This window comes from Myxocyprinus asiaticus, chromosome 35 (assembly GCF_019703515.2).
Source record: "Myxocyprinus asiaticus isolate MX2 ecotype Aquarium Trade chromosome 35, UBuf_Myxa_2, whole genome shotgun sequence".
In the NCBI taxonomy this organism is placed as follows: Eukaryota; Metazoa; Chordata; class Actinopteri; order Cypriniformes; family Catostomidae; genus Myxocyprinus; species Myxocyprinus asiaticus.
Window position 1 is genome coordinate 16,173,083 of NC_059378.1, and position 21,594 is coordinate 16,194,676.

The 21,594-nt window shown below is 44.9% G+C and overlaps 1 protein-coding gene across 1 annotated transcript in view; it reads right to left on the bottom strand.

The window, feature by feature from the left end:
• The window catches only part of LOC127425860 (inactive N-acetylated-alpha-linked acidic dipeptidase-like protein 2), a 492,025-nt gene that overhangs the window by 323,185 nt on the left and 147,246 nt on the right, over window positions 1-21,594 (bottom strand). The window contains exon 2 of the mRNA XM_051672151.1: window positions 1,795-2,293. Within this exon, the coding sequence (XP_051528111.1) occupies window positions 1,795-2,285 (491 nt within the window). The 5' untranslated portion in view covers window positions 2,286-2,293. The remainder of the gene's footprint in view (window positions 1-1,794; window positions 2,294-21,594) is intronic.

The window sequence follows — 21,594 nt, forward strand, 5'->3', positions numbered from 1 at the left end:
GGAGTGTTTTTGTCAGAGGCATGAAGCTCCCAAAGAGCCTGTCCCAGGAAAGACTGTCCCTGCATCTGTTTCCTCTGCATGGCTCACTTCCCCTCACCCGGCAGGAATGCCCTTGAAGCCCTACTTCCTCGACTCACTCCATGAATGTTTGTTAAAAGTAATGCATGAGCATTTGATTTTTTGGATGTGTGCCAAGCACTGACAATGACGGGCTGTTCAGACCGGATGCATTCTTTGGCCAAAGCAGACACAGAGCAACAAATAAAACAGAACTGACACTGTTTCTTATAAAATGCAGTGCTCCTGCACAAAATGCTGCACAAAACGGCGATTGAAGCATTTCTTTTCTCATTTTTCTTCTTTACTTAAGATTTGATAAAATGAACTGGCTAACTTTCACACATCATTTTATGCATTTTTGTTAACAGCCAGAAATTTAAAATAATAACTATACACGGTGCTGTTTGAATTATATTAGATTAATTTAGCCCTCTTGTGGATGTAAGAGACAACGTCGATTTGCAAAAATCAGATGTCTTGCAGCTACTTTTACACCTACTTGAAATAATGTTTTTAAAATTCTTATTTAATTTGAATTTTGTTCATATTAAAGAGGAAAATTTCACTTTAGTTTTTCAGCAGTGTTGACAGCCCTAGTACCAGCTAATACTAAACATTTCTTATAATAACATAATACATTCATACATTTCGTGGCCGGCCCACCAGGAAAAGTCCCTGTTCTCCCTATGGCCAGTCTGTCCCTGTGCATTTGTTCATATACTGTTTGCAACCGTATGGCAAATGTGTTGGCACCTGGGTCCTGTAAGAATACACTCACTGAGTACTTTATTAAGAACACCTGTACACTACATGTGATTATCTAATCAGCCAATCATGTGGCAGCAGTGCAATGCCTATATGGGTCAGGAGCTTCAGGTAATGTTCATATCAACCATCAGAATGGGGGAAAAAATGTGATCTCAGTGATTTTGACTGTGGCATGATTGTTGGTGCCAGACAGGCTGGTTTGAGTATTTCTGTAACTGCTGATCTCCTGGGATTTTCACACACAACAGTCTCTAGAGTTTATTCAGAATGGTGGAAAAAACAAACAAAAAACATCCAGAGAGTGGCAGTTCTGCAGACGGAAACGCCTTGTTGATGAGAGAGGTCAACGGAGAATGGCCAGACTGAAAGAAAGGCTACTGTAACTCAAATAACCATTCTGTACAAATGTAGTGAGTATAATAGCATCTCAGAATGCACAACACTTCGAACCTTGAGGCGGATGGACTACAACAGCAGAAGACCACATTAGGCACTTTATTAGGAACATAGTGTTCCTAATAAAAGTGCTCAATAAGTGTATACTGTAAGTAAAAAACGTATCCTTACACCATCTCCTAACATGTCTTGCCAGATGTGATCAGAAGATATTTGATGTTTAATATATTGTTATGTGGAACAGCATTTTGGACGAATAAGATTTCACGGTGGGTGTGGCTACATATCGCGATGCAGCAGACAACCACACGCCACTTAGTTAGGACAAAAACTCTAATTTACGTGGAAGATATAGCTTTAACCGATTATTGTTGCGCCTGGTTAGGACACGGTGTTAATTTACTTTGCTGAACTTCATTTTATTTTTGCCAAAAAGGGGTACCCACTATTTAAACTAAGGTGCAAACCTCATTTCTGTATTTTCACTATAAAAGGTGTACCCTATTATTTCAGCATTATTTTAAGGAAAGCTAAATAAGACAATGATGGACTAAAGGGGGACACATTTACCTCTCCAGTGCTTGGATCTTTTCTGCTGTAATTCCCTGAAATATCTTCTCCAGTACATCTGTGTCTGCGCTTGGCTCTACTGCCCCTTGCTCCCTGTTGAAGGAGTATCGTCCAATGAGCAGCCCCAGAACAAACACGACCACCCCTGCTAACAGGTATTTGGCCAGGCAGGTCCCACTCCGCCACTGGCCCTTGGGTACCGACCGGCTGAAACGAGAGATGTAATTAGGGTCCTCCTGGAGACGCTCAAATCGTCCATGGGGGGAGACAGTGGGTTGAATGGGTTCGAGATCTGGGTCCATGGCCCTGCCAGAAGAGCTGTTCACAGGTTGATGCTCCACACACTCTAGCTGGAAGCGGTTCAAACTTGGTTCCTCCAGTTCCTTCTCCAGGTCCCATTCCAATTCCAGAGAGGCTGCATGCAGATTCTCACTCTCCACATCTCGAACATGGAGAGAACCGTGGCCAGCACGCACCTTTCTGTACACCATGTCTGTAACTGTACACACACATGGAAACACACATGCAAACAGACAGAAAGTTAATCAGATACTAAAGTCATTAGAAATGAACCATTTAAATAATATGACTTTATTATTATTTATTACTTATTAATAATATGACTTCATAGCAAAGAACTGTATTAATTTATTAAATGTAAAATTATATATAAAATGATTCCAATATATTTCTGATAATATTTAACTATAATTGTAACAATAATAATGTGTAATTACAATCTGTTCAATAATATTTATTCAGACTACTTACAATGTTATTACACAGTAATTACAAACATTATGCTGTTAAACGATACTAGACACACTTTAAACAAACACAGTCACTGGTATAAGTTATTAAAAAAACACTGTAATCATTACAATGTTGTTACAATGTAATATCAATCAATAAACTTGAAGCTCAAATACATTCAGATAATAGGCAATTAAAATATATTCCCTTACTACAGTGTTATAAATACTGGGACACGTTGTCACAAAAGGTTGACATGTCTTCAATGAACTGTATCTTTTTCCATCAGCCGTAGTGGTGGGAATGTTCAATCATTGTTTATAGTCAAGACTTTAAAATACAGTATGTGGCTTTACAGAAATTGACTTTCAAAAACAAGTGTGACAGCTAGCCCCATCATCCCCTTTAAATTAAGCAGGATTACTTTGTCTTCTTTTTAGTATTTATGTGGCCAGTATTCTTTACCCTGGACACAAACCATTCTACAGACCAAGAACATTCTTTGGGAGTGTTGTACAAGCTCTCAATTTGACTTTTACTGCTAAAAAGATCATTAAGGGTGATGACTTGGTTGGTTCAAATTCATAAAAAAGAACCCATTGTGTCAGTGTACCATCAAATTTAACTATCCCTTTAACAGACACCGCCATCAAACTAAAAACAGCCCAATCGATAATAACAAAACTTCAAACTGCCCAGAAATTCAAGACCGCACACAAGGCCATTATCCAGTCAAACTGAGTTCTTGAAATAGAATAGAATATCTGCTGTTGGCACTAGGCAGAGCGAAGAGAGCTTGAGAAACATTTAATGGTCAAACTTACTCATTTAAAGGTGGGAGAAGTCTCTGATAGAAGGAAATAACTTTGCAATGATTAAACATTATCATTCGAAACACGTTTCAAGGAAAATGGTGCTGGCATAGATTTTTACAACACATTTTGTACATTCAATTTGAGCATGTTCTCTCCCTCTGCCTCTTTTATATAATTTGCAGTACAGAAATGTTTCTGTTCTTACTCCTTTATGGGAATAAAAGGATATGGTTTCTTTTTGTTTTGTTTTTTTTTTTCACTTTTAAATAAGCACTTCAGAATGTGAGAAGAGAAACCTTAGGTGGAAATGATGTGCTTTTGTCTATCAATCTTCAGTGCCCCAAAAAGCTTCCACTTTTCCAGGCCGCAGTTCTGAAAGATCTGCAACAGAGCTTCATTTATACTCTAACCCCTACAATGTTGGGTTCCCTATCTGTCACTCACTCGACGTTGGTGTCGATGTAGTGACACTAGGGGTCACTCTTGGGAGCCCGAGACACCTCTGGTCTTTGATAAAAGGCCAATGAAAATTGGCGAGTGGTATTTGCATGCCACTCCCCCGAACATACGGGTATAAAAGGAGCTGGTATGCAACCACTCATTCAGATTTTCTCTTCGGAGCCGAACGGTCATGCTCATTGAGCTGAATACTACTGTTCATTCACCTGCTGGATCTGACGGCGCATTTCAGCGGCTTCTCCCTCCTCTGCACTGGTGCACTGCAGAGAACGCCCCTGGGCGCTTCGGCAGAAAAACTAGAGAGTATATTTTCTGAAAGAGCATTTTTCCCCTCTAAAAGAGTATATTTCTCTAAAAGAGCGCACACACGGAACGTCTTTTTAAAGACGTGTCTTTTAAAAGATGCTTTTCCGATTGTGTGTTATTCCTGGTTGTGCTCATTATCTCTCGCCTTCTAACGGTCACGATCACTGTCTTTCGTGTCTGGGCACTGCTCACGCGGAGACAGCGTTCGTGGATGGTCACATTCTCATTGCGAGAATGTGTCCATGGCAACGTTGCGGTCGCGGCTCGCCTTCGTAAGGAAGCGAGCCACCCCAGAGGCTCCTGCCTCGGTCCTTTTACCCACGGGTTTGAGGCCAGCGCGGCTAGCACTGGGGGCGATTTGGGGACCCCAATGGGACCGCCTCCGCCGGGTATCCCCCCGCGGAACTCCCATTCCCCAGCACGCTCGTCTGCCCCGATCGGGCTTCCGGGTGAGTCCGCCGGCTCGTCTCACGGCGAGTTCGACCTCTTATTCGGAGCCCGCGAAAGTGATGAGCTCTCGAGCGCTGCATCGGAGAGCGGGCTCGTCCAGTCGGAAGCCTCGGCTGGGCTCCTCCCTTCGGGGTCGATCACCCAGTCACAGGCTGACGCGGAGGTGACGACATGCTTTCCCGGACAGCCGCGAGCGTCGGTTAGAGTGGATTTCACCACTCTTCCCTGAACCCTCGCGGCTCTGTGATTGGTTCCTGGGCTCGCGGCGCCGCTCAAAGCCACGCCCCGCCCCGTTCCTTTCTTCCCGGAAGTGCATGAAGAGCTGACAAGATCGCGGGAGGCACCTTTTACTGCCCGGTCCCGATCTTTTCAGCTTCCCCGCTCTCACTACCCTCGATGGTGGGGCGGCCAAGGGTTATTCGGCAATCCCCCGGTGGATAAAGGCGCTCGCGGTGCACCTATGCCCGCAGAGCGCCGCCACCTGGCGTGGGTGCCCAAAGCCCCCGTCCAAGGCCTGTAGGTTTACGTCGTCTCTGACGGTCAAAGCCTACGGCGCTGCTGGACAAGCCGCCTCCACCCTGCACGCCATGGCTCTCCTGCAAGTCCGCCAAGGCGCTAAAGGAACTGCACGAGGGTAGTTCCGCCCCGGGATTGATGCAGGAACTGCGCTCGGCGACCGACCTCACTCTCCGAGCGACGGAGGTCACGGCGCGGTCTCCCGGGCGGACGATGGCCACACTAGTGGTCCAGGAGCGCCACCTTTGGCTCAACCTGGTCGAGATGGGTGAGGCCGACAGGACACGATTCCTTGCTGCCCCCATTTTCCAGGCGGGCCTATTCGGCGACACTGTCGAGGACTTTGCCCAGCAGTTCTCGATGGTAGAGCAGTAGATGGATGTTAGCCGGCTTGTCCTGCCCCGGCGTGGCTCAAGATCCCCCCATCTACTCATCGCCGAGGGCGTCCCCCTGCGGTGACTGCACCGGCTCCGCCGCAGCCCGCCCCTCCGGCCCGGCCCCGGCGTGGAGCCCACCGCAGGAAGCCGACGCCACCCGTCTCACAGCCGGCACCGAAGAACCCACGGAGGTCTTCGAAGCGCCCCTGAGACGGGCGACCCAGGGACAACGAAACCTGCTGCTCTGGAGCTGGTAAGCAGATCTTCTTTTTGTTACCTTTTGCATTTAATTGCGCTGCATGCCCAAGTGGCTGCAGTACTCAAGAGCTCCGCAAGAGTGGTTTCCTTGTTCCCTGGGTCACATATTCGGTGTGTACGGCTGGCATCACGACCACCGTCCACCACTCCATTTGGCAGGTTGGCGCTCCAGCGGCGGTCTCCCGCCCTGAGCGCCCAGCTGTGGCACAAATCCGCCCCCGATGTGACAGTCTCCACGGGTCATGAGGACAGGCCTCTTCCTCCCCCGTCCCAGGCTGTTCCGGGGGTGGTCACAAGGAGCCAGGTAAGTGCTTCGATGTCCTCGGACTCAGCACGGCCACGATGTGGTGTGGCACCTCAAGCTCCGCCCCGCCGCGAGGCCCCACCCGCCGGTACATCCGATGACGTTGTCCCTGTGGTCCCCCTTGCGCGGAACTCGGGTGCATGGCTTGCGCTTTCCAGTCCGTCGCGAGGGCTGGTCCGGACCGTCTGACTCGGCTGCACGATTCACTTCGCTGGGCATCCACCCAGGTCCAGCGGTGTCCACTTCACCTTGGTGAAAGATGGAAATGCTGCTACCTTGCGCGGAGATCGCTACCCTCCTACGGAAGAACGCGATAGAACCTGTCCCTCCAGCCGAGATGAAGAGGGGGTTTTACAGCCCCTACTTCATTGTACCGGAAAAAAGGCGGTGGGTTGCGGCCAATCTTGGACCTGCGAGTACTGAACCGGGCCTTACACAGACTCCCGTTCAAGATGCTGACGCAAAGACGCATTCTAGCGAGCGTCCGGCATCAAGATTGGTTCGCGGCGGTAGACCCGAAGGATGCGTACTTTCACGTCTCGATCCTTCCTCGACACAGACCCTTCCTGCGGTTTGCGTTCGAGGGTCAGGCGTATCGGTACAAGTCCTCCCTTTCGGCCTGTCCCTGTCTCCTCGCGTCTTTACGAAGATCACAGAGGCTGCCCTTGCCCCGTTAAGGGAGGTGGGCATTCGCATTCTCAACTATCTCGACGATTGGCTAATCCTAGCTCACTCTCGAGACAGGTTATGCGCACACAGGGACCTGGGGCTCTCACACCTCAGCCGACTAAGGCTTCGGGTCAGCTGGGAAAAGAGCAAGCTTCTCCCGGTTCAGAGCCTCTCTTTTCTCAGTTTGGAGTTGGACTCAGTCTCCTTGACGGCGCACCTTACGAACGAGCGCGCCCAGTCGGTGCTGGCCTGTTTGAAGGCGTTCAAACAGAAAACAGCGGTTCCACTGAAACATTTTCAGAGGCTCCTGGGGCATATGGCGTCCTCGGCGGTGGCCACCCCGCTCGGGTTGATGCATATGAGGCCGCTTCAACACTGGCTCCAGACTCGAGTCCCGAGACGGGCATGGCGCCACGGGACACACCGCATGGCCATTACGTCGGTCTGTCACCGTCTTTTCAGCCCTTGGACCGACCTCTCGTTTCCACGAGCAGGTGTTCCGCTAGAACTGGTCTCCAGGCGCGTCGTGGTCACGACAGACGCCTCCAAAATGGGCTGGGGCGCTGTTGGCAATGGGCACGCAGCTGCCGGCCTCTAGACGGGTCCGCAGCTGCGTTGGCACATCAACTGCCTCGAGTTACTGGCAATTCTGCTCGCCCTGCGGAGGTTCCGGCCGTTGATCCAGGGCAAGCACGTGCTAGTTCGGACAGACAGCACGGCAGCGGTAGCATATGTCAACCGCCAAGGCGGTCTGTGCTCCCACTGTATGTCATAACTCGCCCGCCGTCTCCTCCAATGGAGTTAGCAGCACCAAGTCGCTGCAAGCCACTCACATCCCGGGCAACCTCAACACTTCGGCGGACGCGCCGTAACAACAGGTTACCCTCAAGGGAGAGTGGAGACTCCACCTTCAGGTGGTCCAGCTGATTTGGAGTCGATTCAGTCAGGCACAGGTGCACCTGTTCGCCTCCCAAGAATCCTCCCACTGCCCGCTCTGGTACGCCCTCACCGAGGCCTTCCTCGGCATAGACGCGCTGGCACACAGCTGGTCCCCTGGCATTCGCAAATATGCGTTTTCCCCAGTGAGCCTGCTCGCACAGACCCTGTGCAAGGTCAGGGAGGACGAGGAGAAGGTCGTCCTGGTAAGCACCCTACTGGCCCGCCCAGACGTGGTGCTCGGACCTCACGCTCCTCGTGACAGCTCCCCCCAGGCAAATTCCCCTGAGAAAGGCCCTTCTTTCTCAGGGAAGTGGCACCATCCGGCACCCGCGCCCAGACCTCTGGAATCTCCATGTCTGGCCCCTGGACGGGACGCGGAAGACCTAAGCTGTCTCCCACCTGCGTTGGTAGACACATTCACTCAGGCTAGGGCTCCCTCTACGAGGCGCCTGTATGCCTTTAAGTGGTGTCTGTTCGCTAAGTGGTGTTCTTCCCATCAGGAAGACCCCCAGAGGTGCGCAGTCAGATCAGTGCTTTCCTTCCTGCAAGAGAGGTTGGAAGGGAGGCTGTCCCCTTCCACCTTGAAGGTGTACGTTGCTGCCATAGCAGCACACCATGACGCAGTCGACGGTGAGTCCTTAGGGAAGCATGATCTGATCATCAGGTTCCTAAGAGGCGCCAGGAGGCTGAATCCCTCCAGGCCACGCCTTGTTCCCTCATCGGACCTCTGTAGTTTTTCAGGGTCTACAGAGAGCCCCCTTTGAGTTTTGCAGTCAGCCGGGCTTAAGGCACTCTCCTTGAAGACTGCCCTCCTGACTGCGCTCACTTCCATCAAGAGGGTAGGTGACCTGCAAGCGTTCTCTGTCAGCGAAACGTGCCTGGAGTTTGGTCCGGGCTATTCTCACGTGATCCTGAGACCCCCGACCGGGCTATGTGCCCAAGGTTCCCACCACTCCTTTTAGAGACCAGGTGGTGAACCTGCAAGCGCTGCCCCAGGAGGTGGCAGACCCAGCCCTGGCGTTGCTGTGTCCGGTGCGCGCTTTGCGCATCTATTTGGATCGCACGCAGAGCTTTAGACTCTCTGAGCAGCTCTTTGTCTGCTTCGGTGCACAGCGGGAAGGAAGCGCTGTCTCCAAGCAGAGGATCGCCCACTGGCTCATTGACGCCATAACTATGGCATGTCTCGCCCAAAACATGCCGCCCCCGGTAGGGCTACGAGCCCATTCTACTCGTGGTGTAGCGGCTTCTTGGGCCCTGGCCAGAGGTGCCTCTCTAACAGACATTGCAGAGCAGCGGGCTGGGCAACACCCAACACCTTTGCAAGGTTCTACAACCTCCGGGTGGAACCGGTTTCGTCCCAGGTAGTGGCACGCAACACAAGCGGATAAGCCCGGGATAGCCGGCCGGGTGTATCACTTGCACATAGCGCCTTCCACCTCCTTTTGAGCTGAAGACGTGCGCTGTTAATTCCCAGTAGTGTTCACAAAGGTTGTTCCCTGGTTGACTTCCTCCGAGCCCTGTGGCAGTCGAGTTTTCGGAGAGACTCGCTGCCGGCCCAGTACACGCGCTAACTAAGAGCCCGGTTCTGGAGTAGGTGCTCCGCATGTGGCGGTTCCCTGTAAGGCTAACCCCATGCGATCTATATCTTCTGCTAGTTCGTTTCCCTACTGGCAAACTGCGTCTTCCTTGGGCAGAGCCCCTCAGTCTCCATGTTGTAGTAACTCCTCCCCCATTGGGTAGGATCTACCTTGAAGGCTCTCCACATGGTTGGAAAGACCATGTGATGTATTCTTCCACTTAAATATCCCCCCTCTCTTGGGGCGAGGTGTGGTCTCCGCGGTGTCCTCCCCTTGGGAGGGACACCCCCCGACTAGACCTGGCGGCCCAGTCGGATAATCCCCCTTCTTTTTTAGGGAGTGGAAAAAGAGAAGGGGAAAGAGGCCATGACTGGGTTAAGCCTGTCTCTATCTCTGGGTAGTCGACTTGTCCCCAAAAAGGGCCGTTCGACACTCATAACTGTGTTGGGGGAGGTTACGTGTCAACCTGGTGTGCTGGCTATGAGGCACACAGCAAGTCTGCCCACCACACACCGCCAGTTCACGTAACACAGTTCAGCCTTGTGGCGTTTTGTATAGGGACCCCTAGTGTCACTACATCGACACCAACGTCGAGTGCGTGACAGATAGGGAACGTCATGGTTACTGGTGTAACCTCCATTCCCTGATGGAGGGAACGAGACGTTGGTCCCTCCTGCCACAACGCTGAACTACCCGCTGAAATGGCCGGACCTTATATCGGCTCCTCAGCGTAAAACCTGAATGAGTGGTTGCATACCAGCTCCTTTTATACCCGTATGTTCGGGGGAGTGGCATGCAAATACCACTCGCCAATTTTCATTGGCCTTTTATCAAAGACCAGAGGTGTCTCGGGCTCCCAAGAGTGACCCCTAGTGTCACTACATCGACACCAACGTCTCGTTCCCTCCATCAGGGAACGGAGGTTACACCAGTAACCATGACGTTGTCAAACTCTCTGGACAGCACTAACCTTCTTTTCCTTTTCTCCTCATCTCATTTCGTCTCCCCTCCTCCTACCTCCATGTGTTCATTACTTTGCATACTGACTGACAGCTGACGTTCAATCACCAGAAACATCAGTAATTTAACGCCTTTCGACTACCCAACAGAGCCATCAATTAAAGTTAAAGGGAATACACCATCTTTGACATTTCTTCGGTGATTGATGTTTCCATGAAACCGGAAAAGATGATTCACTGCATGCTGTGTTTCCAGCCTGCTAGAGACAACCCACACCTAATATTTATTAGTGGGTCTCATTCACTAATGATCACATACACATGTTCGGAAATTATGTGTGCATAAAGAATTTTCATGCTAAATTTCCACTGGAATGTGTTCTTACCCTCATTCAAATATATTGTAGTCCTAAACTACACATGATTGGCTGCATTTTAATGTAAAACCAATCCCAGATTGAGCTATAATGCAGATCATTTTTGTTACTTTGAAAAAAGTACGAATTATTTCAGGGTCACTTAGTTATATCATTTCTAATAATATAGAGGGGACCGGGGCTAGTTGTCACACTTTTTACTTCAGTGAACATTTCTCAGGGTAGGTTTATTTTTGAAAGTTAATTTCTGTATCCACCTTATTTTTCAGCAAAACTAGGGCTCCGCCATTATCAACCTTGAATGTGGACCACTTCTGGTATAAGCCACTTCCAGCTATTTTAGCTATTCAAAAATACTACATTATGCTGCTTCATGTTGCAGGCTGCCAATAATAATAAATAAATAACAATAAATGTCGACATATTATTATCATTAATTATGATTAATTAGCATATAGTTTTGCCCATGTGGCAATGTCGGATAATTTTCTAATGTCAGCATTTATAGTAAAAAAGTAAATCATTCACTTGTTGCTGTGTGCTGTTGTATTGAAGAGATGGTAATAAAATCTGCTTCTTTCTTTACCGAGACTTTGACGATGCAGTCTTTCTTGTCTCCATGTAAACCGTTTATATGTAGGCTACCTGCATAACCTCCGATGATGCCTTTATTTATTTATTTCCAAAGGCGATGTTTCATAAGCCATGCTGAATGCGAGATCTGCGTGTCTGTTTATTATGCACCGCTAAGAAAGAGGGAATGCTCTCTGACAAGAATGGAGAGTAAAATGTGTTTATTATTTTGCCAAGATGAAACAAGATGCAATTTTGGTGCATAGAAAGTTGAAGCATAATTTTCCCAGCATCTTTCTTCTCTCTGCTGGTTGTGTAAAGTTTGTGGAGGCATGTCAGATGGCGCCCAAGACTGCCCGTTTTAGTGCTTGATTTAATTCATTCTGCCAGTGCAACAGTATGTGATTAAATGATGGACAATGAAAAAAAAAAAAAAAAAAAAAAAAATACTTTTATTCTGGTAACAATGTCAATCTCTAAACCAGTTACTACCTTGGTCCATTTGCCTGCTAGCTAAGTTATAATAGTTTCCACCAGTTGATTTGATCTGATTTGACTACCAATTTTTATGTCTAATGTCATCATTTCCTAACTTTTGTAACACTATTTATTTTAAAACAACTGTTTTCAATAAGTCAAAACAACAGCGGAAGATATGCTACTTACCTGCTCATAAGACATATTTTCGGATATCCGTCTCTTTCTTCCTTTTGATATTTATTTATTTTTTGAGGGGAGGGGGCATGTTTTGTCGTTAGTGACATTTGCTCTGATTAGATGATCACCTGTAACCATGGTTACTCCTCAAACCATAAGATTCATCTGCACAGAAGAGCAGAGTCGAAGCACAACTCACTTAATTACCAAAACAATGTTCCTCCGCAAGTAACCTGCAGTTTTATGCTTCAACCACTAGAGGGCCAAAAGTTACACAGTGTAGCTTTAAGAGTTTGATTTAAGCTAGGAACTACACTGTTACAGGTACTCCGTGAACTTTGGACCCTAGATAGCAAATTACTTGTGTTTCTGGATTTACCTTTTAAATATTTATGAAACCCATCAAGACAGCATTTATGTTTTCCAGGAATAAGTATAGACAGGCTGAGTAGATCATGTCACTCCCAGTGGAGGAAGGCCCAGGTACTGCTTGGGGCAGGCAAGACAGCATGCAGGGAAAAGCAAGAGTAATGGCATCTATCAGAAGATACCAGAGGATTCTTGGCCTGACTCCCACAACAATCATCCAGCATGGACTGTGTCCCCCCCCCCCCCCCCCCCCAATATACACCTACATTTATTCAAAATATATTTCATTGAAATAGTAGGTTTCCATTAAATCTAAAATAATAGCAACAATACACCAGTTTCTATGTGCACATTTAATATTCTCAGAGGCTAGCATAGGTAATTAGCAAGAAATAGGTATTGATTACTTTCTAATTAAACAGAACAAAACTAAACTACTGGTACAAGGAAGCATTAGTGAAAAAACAAAAATACAGACGTCTTTACTCACAGTGCCTATTCTTCTCCTATAAAAAAAAAAAAAAAAAAAAAGGGAAGAACAGAGAGACATCTCAAAGTGTTGTCCCGCTTACCTGTAATCACTTCTGACATGACCTTGTCAGTTACCTTAGTTAGAAGGCATGAAACAAGCTGTCAATCATGCCAGCTGCTCATGTCACATATGGCCAACAAATATGGGCCCAAAAGAATAAGCAAAGTCAGGAGCTAATAATGACAGCTATTCTCCACCCTCCTACAGCAACTCACAAAACAGTTATTTTACAAATGGTTTGATAATAGAAATATGTTGGAAATAGAGTGAAATACAAGAGTATTTCTGAATTATGTCAAAGACAGGACGTCCACATAAAAACTCACAACAAAAAATGATTCCAAATTCTTATAAGGACATGGGATTTACAATGTCGGAGTTGATGGATTTAAATTCTGAAGCTTCTTAGCATGGGCTCATAGAACTAGACATCTACTAAATTTACAGAAACATGTGTTTTAGCCTACAAAGACAATTCAACTCATACAAGGTGAAGCACAACATAAAGCCATGGCAGAAATAGGCCAGGCCACAGAAAGCATCTCCAGGCCCAAGACACCATAGAAAAGCACTATTTTCATATCACATATGAATAAAATATGCATCCTCAGGGGTACATGGTACATGTCTCGCATGCCTCACCCACATTAAATTCTAAAATATTCAGGCATTTACCAGAAGGTGGGACAAGACTGTATGTGTTTTCCCCTAAACCACAAGGTGAATATAAGTGTTTAAATATTGTTTGCTTGTGACCCCTCCAGCTATTTCTGTTAAAATAACACTTATACATCTTTTATGTTTTTCCCCATGAGGGGAAATTGAAAGAACAACATAGAGAGAAATTAGATTTTATAGTAGTGAGGGATTTTTTTTGGAAATGAATGTATCTGTTTTAATCAAAAAGTATCTGATATTTCTATCTCTATAATGTGAGAGTTACACATTAATAAAAAAGGTTTTATGAAATAGGGTCACTATTTAAAATGTGCCAATATTTTTGATAGTTTTCTTAATCTCTTGACTATGTTGGGAAAAAGTGGTCCTACAAACGACAGAATTTTTTAATCTTTCCTTTTAGGCAAAGGAGTAATGTTGCATTCTCTATGCAGAGCATAGAGGCTAAACATTAAACTACCTCATCTCAAAATCAGATTCTGTTGTACAGGTGCACTTCATTTGCATGTTAAAGACAATTTTTGTCAGTGGGCTTTGTGTATGGAGTATAAGAAATTAACCCATATGTAATCTGACTCTCGTATCGAGAAAAGAGACTGAATTTGGGTCAGTTTTGGCATTAATAGAATCCACCATTATTCAGGAAGTGTAAAAAGTCCCCCAAAATGAGTATCCTGAAGTTACAAAAAAATGTTATTTAAGTATCTTTTTGACATTAAAAATTTGTTACACCAACTATATTTCTGTTAAAAAAAAAAAAAAAACATTAACAGGCATGCATAGTCTGGAGAGAATTTTGACCCCATAGCCACTCCCTGGATATTTGTACAGTACATAACATTTTGGTACATTGATATAGACACTGAAAAGTAAATTATAAATGTATTGACTACCTAAAATGGAACCACTTTTAAATACATACAGCTATAGAGACAGCTTTACAAATCTTTATGAATCCTCTGGCAACAGTTTGGAACTAAAATTCAAAAAGCTTTCACGAGGATACTGCTGAAGGAGAACACGTGGGTCTTCTATTTACCAATCAATGATGGAGAAATGCTGAATGAAAAATACACTTTTAATGGAATATTTATGTATAAATTACATCCAGATGGGACTAATAAAAGTATAATAATTTGCACTCGCTGTGTGGCAGAATTTAATTATCATCAAAGCTCAACAAGTATGAAATATAACTTAAAGATTCTTTAAAACCCAAAGGATTAATTAACATTTGTAAATTTCTAAAGCTGTTCAAACACAAAAGGGTATATGCTTTAGATGTTTACTGTCTATGCAAATTTACACAAATGCCAAAATAATCTCATCACAACTATGTTCTATGTTGAAAATCAAGATGGGGAAATATTAAGATGATTTGCCTCGTATGAAAAAGGTCCAACTTTTATTCCCATAGAGACCAACCATTCAACAATCTTCGATCCAACAGTTTATTTTAAGATAGAAAACATTTATAAACAAATTGATTTACTCATGTCATATGTATTTATGCAATACAAATTACTGATGTATGTTAATAACCTGTAATACAAATCCTTTGCCTCCCAATGTTTTCTTTCTTCTGTAGTACATAAAAGATACTTTTGTATACAATTAATGGTTAAGTTTAGAGTTTAGGTAAGGGGTTGAACTTGAGAAAAACTGAAAGAACGCTCGTTCATAATCCTAATGTTACTCTTTCTTCCGTGATACACAACTGTTATTTTCCTATTACAATTATGGTAAGGTTTAGACTTTGGGTAAGGTGTTAGACCTTATGGTTAGGTTTAGGTTTGGGTCAGGGTTTATCCTCAAGAAAAATGATGAGAACGTTGTTCGTTGGTTTGATAATTTTTCTCAATGGGGGTAAAAGTCATACAGTTTTGTATGCGTTTGCTTGTACGATTTCTTAAGATTTCGCCATCTCATACTATTATTTCGACTAGTCATGAGACCGCGGTTCGAAACGCATGTTTGATATTGCACGCATTACACTATTAAACTGGTGTATTATTTACAAGAGGGAAAGTTCCAGTGAAACTAATGCTGCCCAGCAATGAGCCTGTCAACAATATTTCAGTTGTGTATTGAGATCAATATGTGCAGGAAAGACAGACACTAAAACGATGAAATCCAAAGACAACACTTGTTGCAAAAACACATCGGCCCAAGGATCCTTTTAATTACTCATGTCCATTACATTCAACAAGAAGAAGAGGAAACAGACAGAGAGTCCGAGCAAACATCCTTTTGAATGTCTTTACAGAAACATTAGGGTTATTGAGGACATCTATCACAGTAAACTGCACAGAGTGATATTGTATCTACCCGTACTGGCTGAAATACTGCATCAGATACATTTGCTAAAAATGCAGACAATGTAGCTTGTATCATTTAAAATGGATTACAGCTTGCACTCAGATCATTAAAGCTAGAATTAGACTAAGAATCATTCATTAAAATTCTATGAAATGCAGAAGGAATGGTTTCCTTCCATGGAGGCACACTGCAGCTAATGGTGTTGGCAGAACAACATGACTGTAGAATACCAAACATGCTCACTGCTTAAGGTGTAAATCAATAGCATGGAAAAGCAGAGCATAAAGCTTAACAGCTAAGGCCTGGTGATCCAGAGACTCTTAAGTTTTCCGCTTTCTCCCATAGGTCCCTGTTATAAACACTTATGGACCTTTTTTTTTTTTTTTTAAGGATTGTCATCGCCAAAAAACAAACAGTAAAAAGCCATTGTTTAGATAATTTGTACAGTATCATGGGGCACAAAAGGATGAGAGCTGGTTTTAACAATCTCATTCAGCTAGTACAAAGGATCACCCCTTAGATATGAAGACATATGCATACAACTAAGAAAATATTTAGTGTTTAGTCTATGTTTATCTGATGCTATGCAATAGATTCAAAGAATAATTTAAGGCTAAGAAATGCACAATGCAAAGTAAGAAATTATCCAAAAGTCTTACACTGCTTTGTTTGTAGAGCTCAAAGCTTGTGTGTCAACAGAGATCAAGGTCAAGCGTGTATACGTCTGCTTGTTATCCCTGTTTCCAGGAAGCCATGAACTCCTCCAGGATTGATTGTGTTTATATTATGATGCATTGTGCTTTTAAAAGAGTATATTATTGATTCTACGCTGATATGCTAATAGAAGTGGAAAACACTTCAATACGATCTTTCAATGAGCTAATGAATACAGCCAATTATTCTGCAAAAATGCATCCTTAAATTAGAGAGAAAGAGAGAGAGAGAAAAAACGCCAGTAACTTAAATAACTTAAAAAATAAAATTCAATTTAACATAAAAAGAAGAGCTTTTACAAAAGCAAATCAGCATAGATTTGCTGAATCAAGTAGCTGCTTAATGGCTTTATTTATATTAAAAACGAGTAAATATACACCGATGAGCCAACACATTATGACCACTCACAGGTGAAGTGAATAACATTGATCATCTCCTAACAAGGCCACATGTCAAGGTCTGGGTAGATTAGATGGCAAGTGAACAATCAGTTCTCGTAGTCAACGTGTTGAATGCAGGAAAAATGGGCAGAAGTAAATACCTGAGTGACGTTGACAAGGGCCAAACTGTTATGGCCAGAAGACTGGACCAGAGCATCTCTGAAACAGCAAGGCTTGTGGGGTTCTCCTAGTCAGCAGTGGTGAATACCTACCGGCAATTTGGCAATCCCGTCTGGTCTGAACTGAGAGAGTCTCTACTGTGGCACAAGTCATAGAAAATTGTAATGATGGTTACGGGACGAATGTGTCACAACACACAGTGCATCGCACCCTGCTATGTATGGGGCTGCGAAGCCGCAGACTGGTCAGAGTGCCCATGATGACCCCTGTCCACCATCAAAAGCACCTACAATGCTGCCGTGCAAAGGCAAAAGGCCCTAACTTCGTTTTTGGTCGAAAATGAGATTTTCAAGACCTCCTTTATCATGTGGATAAGTATCTTGAGTCAATTTCGTTGTTTTTTCGAGAAAATAATGGGTTGTCTTAACAGTAACTTCCAAAAGCCCAAGAGAAACCAAGGCAGAACTCCGTAACTCCAATTACCGCTCTTTGACTTTGTTTTGGAACGCTCAAATTGAGTTAGGGTACTCTGCCTTTGTTTAGCCGTGCATCAAAATGAAGTTACTGTGCCGGCATGGAGTTACTGTACTCTGCCTTTGTATTTACATTAAAGTTTACCACATTTAAATTACGGTGTAGCCTGTATACTGTCATACATCTGTCATTGAAGCAATCTGACACACACGATACCTGAATAAAAGTGTAGTAAACAAATATTGTTGAGTGTTTTTCTATAGCGTTTAAGGGAAAATGATGGTTGAGATGGCTTTGAAACGCCGACATCAAGGTCAAGGTAAGAAAGTGTATAACACAAAAGATGCATTAGACAAACTAATTAGATAGACAGATTGCAATCTACTTCATATAGCTAGCTAGCAGCCTATAGCATAAATAGGCTACTTGGCTATCCAATGAATAGGCTACCAAACTGCTCCATAAAACAAAGCACTGTAAACAAGCAAAGACTAGATAACTTGCCAGCAATAAGTAATCATAAATATTCTCAAAGTTGTTTTTTTTTTTGTTTTTTTTTTTCATATTGCAGATTATTCAGTCAGTGCCAGCCTATCAGTGACAGCTGTCAACATCAGTGTCAGTGAGTCTGGGGCTGCCCACTAGTTGCACGAGTGTGGACTCGAATGCCATGACAGCGTAGCATGTAGCATGATCACACATAAAATCAGTAGTAACAGTTCACAATTAAATCTGTCCTACCTTTTCTAGTAACCCGATAAAATCCATGGCAATGAACGTCATCGCAGATGTTTAATCCACAACAATCCACAAGCATTCTGATTTCTGAGCATTATTCCTACTTGCTGGCATTCTCATCAATCCACAAGTCGATGTTTTAGGCTAGGCTACTTTCATTCAATTCGATGTAAAAGCACTTAGGCTAACTTATGTCTTGTATCCTTTTATGTAGGTGAACACTGCAATAAATAAACTGATTTCAAATCAGATTCAGAAAAACAATTAATATAGTCACATACTCAATATTATAGCCTTTGAGATTGGCCAGTCCAGTCCATCAGTCAGAGAGCTGTGCATTGGAGCATGGTAGCTAAATTTAACCCTTGATTAACCAGCTGTGGCACCAACTTGTAGGCCTGTGGCTGTATTTATTATCTCTTATTCCAATCCCATGCATTTTACATTTTTACATGATTTGTTATATCTTTGCATTCCATTATTAATTAAATTATTATGTTTACTCATTAGAAATATGCTTATCTTGTATTTATTCATATAATTAAGTGTCATCTATCTGCAGTCAACCTGTTAGTTTTGCTGCACACCAATTGAAGATATTCTTTACCGCTATGGAGGTATGTGTCATGTCTAATGTATTAAAAATGCCATCAGAATACAGCCAAAGCACAGGATAGCAATAAGTATATGGCTATAATAATTGTAAATCATCCAAAATAAATGCCATGATCACTAGATTTTATACAGGTGTTACTATAATGATTTTGTAAATGGTGATCAGCAACAAAATATTGATAATGTGGAAGTTACTGCCTTTTGCCTTGGCGTGAATTCTCACTTTTTGCAGACAATACAAAGGCAGAGTACAGTAACTTCAAAATAGGGGTCAAAAGTAAAGTCTGAGCTCAAGATTTTTTTATGTAGATACATTTCATTACTAAAACATCTAATTGCCAGATTTTCAGTGTCCTACCTATAATACATTTGGCTGGACAACTAAAACACTTTAAAGTCATTTTTCTCAGTTCCACACTCTAGCGAGTTAAGGTCTTTTGCCTTTGTAGGGCAGAATGGGCAAGGGATCGTCAGAACTGGACCTTGGTGCAGTGGAAGGAGGTCACCTGGTCTGATGAGTCCTGTTTTCTTTTACATCATGTGGACAGCCGTGTACATGTGCACCATTTACCTGGGGAAGTGTTGGCACCAGGATGCACTGTGGGAAGACGACAAGCCGGTGGAGGGAGTGTGATACTCTGGGCAATGTTCTGCTGGGAAACCCTAGGTTTGACACATGCCACCTACCTAAACATCGTTGCAGACCAGGCACACCCCTTCATGGCAATGGTATTCCCTGATGGCAGTGGACTCCCTCAGCAGAATAATGCACCCTGCTGCACTGCACACGTTGTTCGGGAATGGTGTGAGGAACATGATGAAGAGTTCAAGGTGTTGCCTGACTTTCAAATTCCCCAGATCTCAATCCGATTGAGCATTTGTGGGATGTGCTGGACCAACAAATTCAATCCACGGTGGCTCCACCTTGCAGCTTACAGGACTTGAAGGATCTGCTGCTGATGTCTTGATGCCAGATACTAAAGGTTGGTGCTGTTTTGCCAGCACACGGAGGACCAACAACATATTAGGCAGGTGGTCATAATATTTTGGCTCATCAGTGTATATACGTATAAAAGTATATTTATGTAAATGTATGTGTGGAGGCGGGGGTGTGATCAAGTGCCAATCTGTGGAGAGTGCGGTCCGGGAAAGTTGAGTGGTTAAGGATTTACACCTGTGCTAACACCTGTTTTGCATTTCACTGAGCTGAGAGTCAGAGATAAAAAGGGAGGAGACAGCGGCAGATGGGAGAGAGAGACGAGCTTCAGAGCTGTGTGTGTGTGTGTTTAAAGAAGTGTTCAGCTGAAGAGCGAGTAAAAGGAACAATAAAGAAATATTATTTGAATGAAGTATGCCGTCTCCCACTTCCTCATTCCCTGGAACCAAGGGATTTGTTACAGTGGTGCCGAAACCCGGGAAGGAGGAAGATCGCCATCATGGAATCCTCGCCGCTGGCTGAGATTGTCAGAACCCTCGCCGGCATCCACCAGATACATCATCAGGAGCTGCTGTCAGAGCAGGAACAACGGCTCCAGGCCATGATGAAATCCCAGGTGGAGGACCGACAGGTGATCCAGAGCTTGCTGCCACAGGGGTACTCCAGCAGCGACCCCGACCCCACCTGCTGTGCCTCAGATCATGCTGGTGAAAATGGGACCACAGGACGACCCAAAGCCTTCATAGAGCTTTTTGAGCATGCCGCGGAGGGGTCAGGGTGGTCCCAAGTGCAGTGGGTGGTCCGTCTGTTGCCGTTGTTGTTGGGGGAGGCTCAGCTTGTGACACAACAGCTACCTGTCACGGGTCTACTGGAGTACTCGGACTTGAAAAGAGCCATCCAGCAACGGGTTGGCAGTAACTCTGAACAGCACCGTCATGCTTCCGGGTACTGACATTCATTGAGTTCGGAGTGTGTCCAGTGCCACTATCCGGCATCGCTGGAAGAGGCCATCCAGCTGGCAGAGGACCACTTGGCGGCATATCCGGGAGACAGCAAATCCTTTTCTCTCTCTCCCTCTCTATCTTCCCCTTCCCCATCCCATACTGTTCCTATCCCTACCCCCCGGTGATGGGGGGTCCTTTTCCCGAAATAGCCGGGGTTTCTATTGCTCTGAGCCCCTCTGTTTCTGTTCCCGCTCCCCGCCAGGTTGGTAAATCTGGGGCCGCAGGTGTGAAGGTAAGGTCTGGGCCGGTGCGCTGGTGCTGCAGGGGAACTGAGACACATCCAGGATCAATGCATGGTGATGGATGTGGGGCCTTGGGTCCGGGTTTCTGACATGTTATCAGCCGCCCCCGATTGAGCAGGGATGTACCGTATGCCAGTGAGTATTCAAGGGGGTACATACCAAGCCTTGGTGGATTTGGGTTGCAATCAGACTTCAATTCACCAAAGCTTGTTCAAGATGAGGCTTTGCGTATAGCATGCCAGGTGAAGGTGAGGTGTTTGCATAAGGATAAACATGACTACCCTTTAGTGCCAGTTATTTTTCAATTCCAGGGAGAAAGCATAGAGGCATCAGTTAGTCCCCGCCTCACCCATCTGCTGATTTTGGGTACGAATTGGCCAGCATTTCAGACATTACTCAGGGGAATGTGTGCGGATGGGTCCTGTAATAGGGTAGTTTGGTGTGGTACAGCAATGGCTAGGGATGCATTGCCGGAGGGAAGTGAGGGCTCCGCCCCTCCCACCCTCCGGGGAATTCCCATGGGGGATTTCCCACTGGAGCAGACAAGAGACAAGTCTCTCAGGCATGCCTTTGACCAAGTGAGAGTAATTGATGGTCAAAAGCTCCAGACCGGTGTTTTGTGCTCTCCT